The 12136-nt window shown below is 48.8% G+C and overlaps 1 protein-coding gene across 2 annotated transcripts in view; it reads right to left on the bottom strand.

Moving 5' to 3' along the window:
• Window positions 1–3884: 3884 nt before the first annotated feature.
• LOC114599954 (purine nucleoside phosphorylase-like) overlaps window positions 3885–12136 on the bottom strand; it is a 14669-nt gene continuing 6417 nt past the window's right edge. The window contains exons 4-7 of one of the 2 annotated variants that reach the window (XM_077929444.1): window positions 10993–11096; window positions 9718–9893; window positions 7494–7684; window positions 3885–5164 (exon numbers count right to left, since the gene is read on the bottom strand). In XM_077929444.1, coding sequence (XP_077785570.1) covers window positions 4908–5164; window positions 7494–7684; window positions 9718–9893; window positions 10993–11096 — 728 coding nt within the window. In that variant the 3' untranslated portion in view covers window positions 3885–4907. The remainder of the gene's footprint in view (window positions 5165–7493; window positions 7685–9717; window positions 9894–10992; window positions 11097–12136) is intronic. The other variant, XM_077929443.1, reaches the window with a different exon arrangement.

The raw sequence follows: 12136 nt of genomic DNA, 5'->3' as shown, positions 1-12136 counted from the left end.
CACTCTGGGTGGCTTCCAACAAAACACTAAAATACAATATCCTATTAAACATTAAAAGCTTCCCTAAACAGGGCTGCCTTCAGATGTATTCTAAAAGTCTGGTAGCTGTTGTTCTCTTTGACATCTGGTGGTAGGGAGTTCCACAGGGCAGGTGCCACTACCGAGAAGGCCCTCTGCCTGGTTCCCTGTAACTTGGCTTCTCGCAGTGAGGGAACTGCCAGAAGGCCCTCGGCGCTGGACCTCAGTGTCCGGGCAAAATGATGGAGGTGGAGACGCTCCTTCAGGTATACAGGACCAAGGCCGTTTAGGGCTTTAAAGGTCAGCACCAACACTTTGAATTGTGCTTGGAAACGTACTGGGAGCCAATGTAGGTCTTTCAAGACCGGTGTTATGTGGTCTCGGCAGACGCTCCCAGTCACCCGTCTAGCTGCCGCATTCTGGATTAGTTGTAGTTTCCGAGTCACCTTCAAAGGTAGCCCCACGTAGAGTGCATTGCAGTAGTCCAAGCGGGAGATAACCAGAGCATGCACCACTCTGGCGAGACAGTCTGCGGGCAGGAAGGGTCTCATCCTGCGTACCAGATGGGGCTGGTAGACAGCTGCCCTGGACACAGAATTGACCTGCGCCTCCATGGACAGGTGTGAGTCCAGAATGACTCCCAGGCTGCGCACCTGGTCCTTCAGGGGCACAGTTACCCCATTCAGGACCAGGGAGTCCCCCACACCTGCCCACCCCCTGTCCCCCCAAAAACAGTACTTCTGTCTTAATAATAATAAATTTTATTTATATCCCGCCCTCCCCAGCCGAAGCTGGGCTCAGGGCGGCTAACAACAATCAAAATAACCCGACATTCTAAAACATTCATTATAAAATTAATTAAATCAAATTAAATTAAAATCAAATTAATGGCAACCATCAGGATTCAACCTCAATCTGATGTGAACCTCAATAACGATGTGATTATATATGTTTAAATGGAAAATTATTTTAATAACAATAATAATGGTGATGATGATGATGATGATAAAACATTGAATGGCCCTTTTCGGGACCAAGCGCAGCCTCCCCGCTTGTTCTGCTGGACCTTTGGATCCCGTTGCCCTGCCGGGCTCCAGTCGTGTTTCCCGCCAGCGCCGCTCGCCCTCAAGGCTAGACTGCCCCTGGCCAGGGAGGCTCCACGCGGCCTTTACCTGCTGCCGCTCCCCGTCGCGCTTTTGCCCAGCCTCCCGCGTCTCCTAGCAACCGGCGCGGCCGGCCGCCGTCTCCATGGCGACCGAGGGAAGTACGGAAGCCGAGCAGGGGTGGCTGAGCCTTGCAGGGGGACCGTCGGCAAAGTACCACACGCTCTCGGAAGCGTTGCGCACCCTAAGAGCCATCGGCGTGGAAAGGATCACCTCCTCCTCCTCCTCCCTGCCAGCAACCCTTTGGAAACATGTAATTCTGTATCTGAGATTTCGGCTTCCCTCTTTCGCGTTCCCCGCAGAATTCTTCGCCTCCAGGGATCGGGTACTTTATGGACGGTCCCTGGAGGTAAGGAAAGCCCCGCCCCGGCAGTGGCCACGCCTCCGCCCTCCAGCATTCCGCGCATGCGCGATTGCCTTTTGCGTTTCTTGAGATAGTGCGGCAGGTTGCAGACGCTGCAAAAGCGTCTTATTGTATGTTCGTTTGTCTGTTTCCCCGCTCTCTCCTCTGCAAAGCAAATTGCACCGAAGGAAACGCCTTGTCTTCTTAAGTTTCAGCCCCATATTTCCCCACCCCGTTAGGTAGAAAGCTGCTCTATGTTGAGTCAGGCTGCTGCTCAATTTAGCTCTGTATAGACAGCATCTTCGGGACGCGGGTGGTGCTGTGGGTTAAACCACAGAGCCTAGGACTTGCCGATCAGAAGGTCGGTGGTTCGAATCCCCGCTACGGGGTGAGCTCCCGTTGCTCGGTCCCTGCTCCTGCCAACCTAGCAGTTGGAAAGCACGTCAAAGTGCAAGTAGATAAATAGGTACCGCTCCGGAGGGAAGGTAAACAGCGTTTCCGTGCACTGCTCTGGTTTGCCAGAAGCGGCTTAGTCATGCTGGCCACATGACCTGGAAGCTGTAAGCCGGCTCCCTCAGCCAATAAAGCGAGATGAGCACCGCAACCCCAGAGTCGGTCACGACTGGACCTAATGGTCAGGGGTCACTTTACCTTAGACAGCATCTTAAAAAGCAGAGACGTCACCTTGCCAACAAAGGTCCGTATAGTTAAAGCTATGGTTTTCCCAGTAGTGATGTATGGAAGTGAGAGCTGGACCATAAAGAAGGCTGATCGCCGGAGAATTGATGCTTTTGAATTATGGTGCTGGAGGAGACTCTTGAGAGTCCCATGGACTGCAAGAAGATCAAACCTCTCCATTCTGAAGGAAATCAGCCCTGAGTGCTCACTGGAAGGACAGATCGTGAAGTTGAGGCTCCAAGACTTTGGCCACCTCATGAGAAGAGAAGACTCCCTGGAAAAGACCCTGATGTTGGGAAAGATGGAGGGCACAAGGAGAAGGGGACGACAGAGGACGAGATGGTGGGACAGTGTTCTCGAAGCTACCAGCATGAGTTTGACCAAACTGCGGGAGGCAGTGGAAGACAGGAGTGCCTGGCATGCTCTGGTCCATGGGGTCACGAAGAGTCAGACACGACTAAACATTGTCTGCACGGACTGCCAGCAGCTGTCCAGATTTACAAACGGGGAGCCTTGTCCATCGCACCTGGAGCTCCATGCAGAGTGTGCGAGAATCTGAATTAAGTGTGTTTTTTTGCTCAGCGTTAAATTAATTTATTGCCGTTGTGATACAGGAGACTTTCCTGCACTGCATGATTATTACTTTTTATTAAATTTGTATACCACCCTTCATCCTAAGATCACAGGGCAATTTGCAATATAAAAATAAAAAATGAGAACACAAAACACAATCAAACCGATCACCCCACCCCCAAAAACCACATTTAAAAAACCATAGGGCATTAATAAGTTGAATGCCTGGGAGAAGAGGGATGTTTTTGCCTGGAGCCTAAAGATATGTAACAAAAGTGCCTGGTGAGTTTCCCTGGGGAGAGCATCCCACAAATGGGGAGCCACTGCAGAAAAGGCCTGTTCCTATTGCTGCCCTCCAGACCTCTTGTGGAGGAAGCACATGAAGAAAGGCCTCCGATGAAGATCGCAAGGTTCAAGTCGGACCCACCTGAAGATGCTGACAATTAAGCATGGGACCTTCTGCATGCCAGGCAGGGGCTCCCCAATGAGCGGCTTGGGCCTTGCCCATGTCCCACATAGTGCACTGTATTGGCAAATAAAACTATGGCCTTCTAAACTCTCTCTCTCTCTCTCTCTCTCTCTCTGTGTGTGTGTGTGTGTGTGTGTGTGTGGTTTCCCCCCAGGAGATAATTGCTCTTGTTACTATGTTATGTATTTGTGTGTTTTTATATCGTAAAACACCCTGTGATCCTCGGGTGAAGGGTGATATTGAAACTTAATATGTCCCCAAGGCTCCTGGTTTTTCCCAAGGCTCAGGTGGCCCACTGAATTGAATGTGGTTTAATTCCCATAGTTGCCACCTCCACCTGCCCTCCCACAACAAGAGACTCGTTTCTTTTGCATTTTTAAAAATAAGACGCTGAGAATAAAGGGATCCCCCCAGTTGTAATGCCACCTAGAATGGCAGTTCCCAGGTTTGTGGGGTTAGGGTTAATGCTTGGACCCCGCTTCTAATTCCTGGATCCAGCACAGATTCTAATGCTGGAATAGCCAGGCCAGCCTGGAAATTGCCTGGGAGACGGACTACAGTGGTACCTCTGGTTACATAATTCGTTCCGGAGGTCCGTTCTTAACCTGAAACTGTTCTTAACCTGAAGCACCACTTTAGCTAATGGGGCCTCCCGCTGCCGCTGCACCGCCGGAGCACGATTTCTGTTCTCATCCTGGAGCAAAGTTCTTAACCCCAGGTATTATTTCTGGGTTAGCGGAGTCTGTAACCTGAAGCATCTGTAACCCAAGATACCACTGTACTGTATTAAGAAAGACAAAGGGAAGTTAATGAGCCATTGGGAAAGCCAAAGAGAGGGAACTGTGTGCCAGATGCAAAAAGGAGGGGCCCTTCCTCAACTCAGAGTTCACTTGGAAGACAAAGGAGAGTTTGAATTAGAGTTTCAGAGTTGGCTGTGACTGACCTGGGGAGGCCAGGGAAAGGTTGCAGTCTGTAAAACACCTGGAACCTCTGGAACCTTGCTCCACTCAAATTAGCATGGCGTGCTGTGTTACCTTTTAAATCCCATGTGCATTTTTACAATATTTATTCCTCCAGGATAGCACAGAGCAGTTGATATGGACAGTTTGTTTATTACTTTTATATCCCACCTTTTCTCAAGTGAGCTCAAGATGATGTATACGTTTGCTGTTGCTCCCCATTTTATCCTCACAGCAAAAACAACCCTGCGAGGTAGGGTAGGCTGAAGGGCAGTGACTGGCCCAAGGTCACCCAGTGAGCTTCAGGGCCAAGTGGGGATTTGAATCTGGGTCTGTCCCGGGTCCTAGTCCAACACTCTCATCAATGTAGCACCGCTGGCTTGCCCAGGCTCAGTGGGCTTTGTGGGGCTAACAAGGGACAGGCCAGCTTACAATAAAGAATTAAGACACCTGCAGGGTTGGTGTCAAACTGCCTTTGCCAACCTGGTGCCCACCAGATGTTTTGGACTGCTAGACCTGGGAGCTGCCGCCCAAAACATTTGGAGGGTACTAGCTTGGCAGAGGCTGGTGATTTGATCGAGACAGGCATGGTCATAGTTTTGGATTCTCAGTCCAGATTTTGTTTGGAGTATACGATGCGGAGCGGGCGGCTCTCCCCTTTGCTGCCAGCACACTCCTGGGTCCACAGCCGATGCCTGGCGTTTTTAGACTCCATTCTGATAGGTCTCGCCGTCCTTCTGGCCGCCGCTGCTGCTGCTGCAAGAGTCCAGCCTTCCCACCAGGGCTGTGATGAGTGCTTGCAGCGTGGAAGCTCTTCTCCGGCTCACTTCCAGCACCCCGTGATGGTCGACGTTCTCTTTCGCGCTGTAGTCCTTGGTCACCTTGTTGGTGATCAGCGAGATACCAAAGACCCGCAAGCCACAGTGCCTGGCCACAACGACTTCTGCTGCCGTGCTCATCCCTAAAAGGAAGCGGGGCGCTGTTAACAGAGAAATCTGAGGGCTCCCTTGGAGAAAAAACAAGGACACCAGCCAGGAAGACCAGAGCAAAACAGCAGCCAGTAGGCTTGGTCTTTATTGAAGACTCCCACCTGCCACCAGGTGGAACAAGGTGGAAGCCCCAAACAAAAGAGCCCCCAAACTTTTATCAGCTGCTAATCCCCATGCAGCTTTGTCACGCTGGCCACGTGACCCGGAAGTGTCTGCGGACAGCGCTGGCCCCCAGCCTCTTGAGTGAGATGGGCGCACAACCCCAGAGTCTGTCAAGACTGGCCCGTACGGGCAGGGGTACCTTTACCTTTACCTAATCCCCATGTTACCCCCCCCAACTACATCACAGTTACATCATGAAAGGGAAGGTCTGGTGGCAGTAATCTGAGCATCCTGGACCCTGCCCCTTGGTTCCCCTTGCCCTCCACCAAACATCTATTAAGTGTAACAAAAGAGACCTTTACATTTCCCTGTTTCCCAGCCAAGTTAATCACACCCTTTTGTCTTCATCTGGGTTTGTTATTTCTGGAATGGCTACCTGTCTGGCACTCAGGTATCAGGATGCCAGGAATTATCACCCAGGCAGAGGGGCTGCTGAGCAGCTGAGCTCTTGTGTCTATATGAATTTCTGAAGTTTTCCCAGTAAGCCAGTACAGAGATACATTTATCAGTGAATTCTTACATTTGGTATTCTGCTGCAGAGGCCCTTTGAATAGATAGGAAGAAACTGTGATGAAGTGTTTTGTGGGGACAAATCACAAAAGTCACAAAAGCGATTGTGCTGATTTTGGTAGTGGGCTGCAAGTGCATGATATCTTCTGCTGGAGGGGCAAACCCCCCACCACCACCTATACAAAAATTCCTGCAACAGCGCAATCTCGTGTAAGCTTGGTGCAGGACTTCACAACAAGTTACACCTCTGCATAACAAGAGTTTGGCTCAGGAGTTGTCAGCCTGATGCTAATGGCCCCCTCAGCAAATGCTTTAGACTCGGAACTTTCATATTTTGTTAAAGGAAATATTTAGCTCTCTTGCAAAGAAAGATATGAAGCTAAATGCCCAGGTACATGTCTATGCGATTCTTGTGAAATGAGCCAGCCTGGATCAGTGATTTTAGCCAATGAGTGAAGTCAGAGCTGTGATTGATGGTTAAGTGAGTTGTTTGGACACCAGGCAATAAAAATCCCTGAGGTCCTATAAAGCTTCTGGTTTCTCCTCCCCTTCAGTGCACTTCTATCTTATTTTCTAGCAGTCCTTGGAATCTCTAGTTTGCCCTCTCTTTGCCCCCTAGCAACCCAGATGCATCTTTCCTGTGGCGCATTTGTCTGAGATCAGGTACTCTCTAGAAGTTATTTTTTTGCAAATACAAGCATCGCTGCCTCCCAGTTATGTGGGGGTTACCTTCCAGGCCCCAAGCAAGGGAAGGCCAATCTATCTATTTTGTGGTGACCCATGTAAATTCAGTTGCATGCAAGTGGGATTCGTGTAGTGGGGGGTAACCTGTAGAATTAATCAATGAGTGCAGGCGCTTGCTAAAAAATCCCCCCCTCCATGGCAACTAGGCCTAGGACCCACATACTTTTGGGACCGCCTTTCCTGGTATGCCCCGTGAAGGACCTTAAGGTCCACAAATAACAACACTTTGGAGGCCCCAAGCCTCAAGGAGGTTAGATTGGTCTCAACTAGGGCCAGGGCCTTTTCAGCACTGGCCCCAATGTGGTGGAACGCTCTGTCCCAAGAGACCAGGGCCCTGTGGGACTTGACGTCTTTCCGCAGGGCCTGCAAGACAGAGCTGTTTCGCCTGGCCTTTGGTTTGGACTCGGTCTGACCTTTATGTTTCCCTTCCCTTATGGTCTTGATTTATCGGCTACTTTAAAATGAGGCTGCATTTTAAATTGCATTTTAACCTGTATTTTAAATTGGTTTCCCCCCCCCTCTCTTTTTCCCCTATTATGTTTTTACTGTGATTTTACTGGTGTTAGCCGCCCTGAGCCCGGCTCTGGCCAGGGAGGGCGGGGTATAAATAAATTTTTTTATTATTATTAACTGCAAAATAATAAAATTTTGCAACCAAATTAGTGCTATAAACAAGATGCATTAAGCCCATGGCAGGCTTTGCCAACCTGGTGCTCTCCAGAGGTTTTGGCCTCTGGCTGGGACTGATGGGAGTTGTAGTCCAGAACATCTGGAGGGTACCAGGTTGGCAAAGTCTGGCCATGGAGAAGATGGCAATCTAGCAGGTGCTGAACAAGGGCAAGGGTTACCGGAGGCAAAGAGACGCAGCTTCCTTCCAGCTCTTACCTACAGCGTCCGCCCCCAGCACGTGAAGGAGCCGGGCCTCTGCGATCGATTCAAAATTGGGCCCCCCGACCATGCAGTACACCCCCTCTTTGACAAAAGAGCTGTAGCCAAGGAGCCGGGCTGTGTCCATGGCCAAAGCACGGATCTGGCTGTCGTACGCATCCGAAAGAGCAGGGAAGCGAGGGCCAAACCTGGAGAAAGAAGGGGGTGCTCTGAGTAGGGAGGAAAACTGGCATGGTGGCTTGGTGCCAGGGCCATGCAGATAGGCAGCCACTCGTGCCAGCCAGCCAGCCAGGAGGTTGGCAGATGTACCAGATATATATCCCTTCCAGAGGCTGCTGTGATGAGGGGAATTGGAAGTTTATGCTGAGCATCAGGCAATGGCATTCCCCACCAGCCTTGCCTTCAGAAGGGAGTTGCTGCCACGGGCATTATGCCTATGCTTTTTTTGATGAACTGAGTGGGAGGCTGTGATTCACAGAGGGGAGAGTGTGTGTGCCAATTCAACAGTGCTTAGTTTGTTTTGGGTTGTTAATGCTGTTAATATTGTTGTTGTTTTTTAATACTTTTATTTTGCTTTAAACAAATACAGATAAACATAGACAACTAAAATTACAAAAGAAAATTCCTTAATAATAATAATAATAATGAAAAAAGCTAAAAAAAAACTACAAAAAATATCAGAGTAGATGGCATTATGGGAAAGAAAAAAGGAAAAAGGAAAAAGGAAAGAAGGAGGAAGGGGGGCAGCAAAAAAAAGGGGGGAGAGAAAAAAGAGAAAAAGAGGAAGATGAGCTGTTAATATTGTTAATATTGTTTTGCCAAAGAGCTTTGTGAATCTTAGGACTTTTGTTGGGGTTATGCTGTTTAGCTTTTCTGTTTGTTGTTCCATTAATAGTGTTTTATAGAAGGTGGTTGTTTTACTGTAATTGTTTTGCTGGTGATTTGTTAATTATTCTGTATGATTTACGTAGTAATTGTGATGTCCTATTATATGTTTTTTATTATTGTTTGTAAGCTTCTTTGTGACTCGTGTCCAAGTTTAAGCAGGAAAGGGCTGCTGATCTCATGAGGAAGGATAATAACGAAATGATATATCCTCCCCTAGTGTCCCAAAGAATTAGCAGAATTTGTTTTGGTATGCAACTATTGCATCCTGAATCCAATATGCTCGAAAATGGAGGGAAGGAGCAGTTCCCACGAAGGAGCAGCTGAAGTTGGTGGAGTCTGCAGAATTGGGAAGTCGAACCAGCAGAACCAGAGATCAAGATCAAACAATATGTAAGGAGGATTGGAAAATGTTTGTAGAGCATATGGAGAATGATTGTAAACAAGTGAAATTGCTAATAAGCTTAAATTCAGCTGTAAAGGTTACATTGAGAGTAAAATGAGAAAAAGAAGGTATGGTTTGATTACAGTATGCAGCAGTAATTGGTAACTTGGAGGAAACCATGGAACAGCCCAGCAGAGTGTACTCTTCTTCTGTTAAATTGTTTTTAATTTATTTTTCTTTAATATCTTAAAAACATTTTTCTTAGTGTTTTAACTGTTTTTAACCTACAGCCTATGCCCTTTAAAAATGTCTGGGGCGGGGCTAGTGGGTTGTTGTCGTTTTTATTTTGACTATGTACTTTGTGGTTTTATATTCTGATTTTATCCTGTGAACCTCCGTGGGACACCCAGGTATAGGGAGGTACATAAATTAAATAAATAGAAATAATAAAATATAGAAAGACGGAAGGGCAGTAAATGTTTAATTTTTGTTAACAATGCACAAATAGATGCATTGGTGTGTGTGTGTGTGTGTGTGTAATAAATAATATAATAAATAATTTTTTATTTATATCCCGCCCTTCCCGGTTCAGAAAATCGGGCTAACAACAAATTTAAAACACTTAATTGATGCGACAAAAAACAGCATAAAAAATAAAATACAGTGTGTGTGTGTTCATTCCATTCTTACAGCTATCAGGGGATTAAGGACATTCCAGCTACCCTGAAACATTGGGGGAATGTGAAGCAGAGCTGGTGAGAGGTGTGGCCTGGGAAGAAGGAATGCGATTTGGGTAGTCCTGAGAGCCAGAAAAAGACTATCCACAACCGCATGCTCATGCAAAGAGCTCCTCTGCACGTCACCCCAAACTTCAAAGCGCCGGGGCTCTTTCAGCCGAAAGAGCTCCCATCCACCATTAATTGGGCAGCCAACCGGAAGTCCGGTACTCACCTTTCCTCATTGGGCCCCAGCAAGGGGTTTAGCCCGGCCAAGCCCAGCAGGTTGATGTGGTCCCGAATAATCATGAGGTCCCCAACGCTGTACGAATCCGCCAAGGCCCCTGCCGCGTTGGTCACCAGCAGCGTCTCGACGCCCAAGAGTTTGAGAACGCGGATCGGGAACGTGACCTGGCAGAGAGAGCAGAGCGGAGGGACGTTTACATCAGCTGCGGGGAGGTGTCCCTGCTCTCCGTACGAGGGTGAGAAGAGCCCGGAAGCCGGATCAGGCCTGCGGCCCGTTTAGTCTGGTATCCTGGTGCCGCGGCGACAAGACAGGCGTCCAAATGGGAAGCCGGCAAGCAAAAAAACCTGAGCGCGACAGCAGCTCTGTTAAATCTGGAAGATTCAGGATAAAACAAAATACTTCATTGCACAAGGCAGTTAGTTAAGATATGAAATTATGGTGATGGGCATCAACTTAACTAGCTGGCATCTGTCTGTCACTTGTGAATGGAGTTGTAAAATCAAATAAAAAATATTCCAAAAATATAAAACAGGAATAAAGGTAAAGGGACCCCTGACCATTAGGTCCAGTCATGGCCGACTCTGGGGTTGCGGCTCTCAGACGCTTTATTGGCTGAGGGAGCCGGTGTACAGCTTCTGGGTCATGTGGCCAGCATGACTAAGCCGCTTCTGGCGAACCAGAGCAGTGCACGGAAACGGCGCTTACCTTCCCGTCGGAGCGGTACCTATTTATCTACTTACACTTTGACGTGCTTTCGAACTGCTAGGTTGGCAGGAGCAGGGACCGAGCAACGGGAGCTCACCCCATCACGGGGATTCGAACCGCCAACCTCCTGATCAGCAAGTCCCGTTGCTCGGTCCCTGCTCCTGCCCACCTAGCAGTGTGAAAGCACGTCAAAGTGCAAGTAGATAAATAGGTACTGCTCCGGCAGGAAGGTAAACGGCGTTTCCGTGTGCTGCTCTGGTTAGCCAGAAGCGGCTTAGTCATGCTGGCCACATGACCCGGAAGCTGTACGCCGGCTCCCTCGGCCAATAAAGCGAGATGAGCGCCGCAACCCCAGAGTCGTCCGCGACTAGACCTAATGGTCAGGGGTACCTTTACCTTTAGCATACATAAATAAATTCTTTGTTTTCCTTGGCAGGTCTTGTCCTACAATCCCTAACAAAAAATGCTTCTGGTTCCCTCTCTGCTTCTTCTTGAAGCCATCCAAGTTGGCGCCCATCACTTGAGTAACACTTTGGGCACCGCAGCCCTTCTGCCTACCTTCCAGAGTGGGTAGCCCTCGTACATGTGGAAGCGCCCCTTCATGCAGACGCACGGCTTGCCCTGCAGCTCCCCAAAGAGAAGCTGCCCCTCATGGCCCGACACTGTGGAGAGAGGAAGAGAGCAGAAAGAGAAGGTTAACATGCCCCAAATGTCCTTGAAGGCCCCTTCTCCCAATCGTGGTCCTTCCTAGGAGGTCCACCAGGAGCAGAACTGAGACTCACATCTCGGCTATGGCTAATAATAACAATACATTTTTATTAATACCCTGCCCTTCCCGGGTCATAAACCGGGCTCATAAATACAGAATAAAATACAGTATAAAAACATGAATAACAATAAAATTCAAAATTCAGAAATCAGTTTAGGGGAAATCCATCTAATAAGCATTAGATAATCCCCAGGGCTAGCTGGCTGAATTGGTCCTACTTGGGCCAGTGAGAAGACCAGGGGAGAATTGGCTGTGGGGTCTCAGAGTGGGTAATCTTCATAAAAAGGGGAGGGGAAGGGAAGGGAAGGGAAATAAAAGATCAGGCTGAATTCAAATGAAAGGCCAGGCAGAATAGCTCTGTCTTACAGGCCCGGCGGAAGGAAGTTAAATCCTGCAGGGCCCTGGTCTCCTGGGACAGAGCATTCCACCAGGTTGGAGCCATCACTGAGAAGGCCCTGGCCCTGGCGGAGGATAGTCTGACTTCCTCAGGGCCCGGGACCTCTAAACTATGATTATTCATGGACCTTAGGGTCCTCTGCAGGGCATACCAGGAGAGGCGGTCCCGTAAATACGAGGGCCCTAACCCACAAAGGGCTTTAAAGGTCAAGACCAGCACCTTAAACCTGACCCGATACTCCACAGGGAGCCAGTGCAACTGATAAAGCACTGGGTGAATATGCGCCCATGGCAAAGACCCCATGAGGAGCCTCGCTGCAGCATTCTGCACCCACTGGAGTTCCTGGGACAGCTTCAAGGGCAGCCCCACGTAGAGCGAATTACAGTAGTCAAGCCTGGAGGTGATCGTCGCATGGATCACTGAAGGCCAGGGCGGGGCGGGAAAGGTAAGGGACCAACTGCTTGATGCACCAAAGATGGCTAGAGATCCTCAAGGTGCTGCTTCTATGCTGTATTACAAATAAGTGTTTTAAATTT

The sequence above is a fragment of the Podarcis muralis genome, chromosome 5, assembly GCF_964188315.1.
Source record: "Podarcis muralis chromosome 5, rPodMur119.hap1.1, whole genome shotgun sequence".
Classification (NCBI taxonomy): domain Eukaryota; kingdom Metazoa; phylum Chordata; class Lepidosauria; order Squamata; family Lacertidae; genus Podarcis; species Podarcis muralis.
This window is presented reverse-complemented; position numbering and strand designations above follow the sequence as displayed.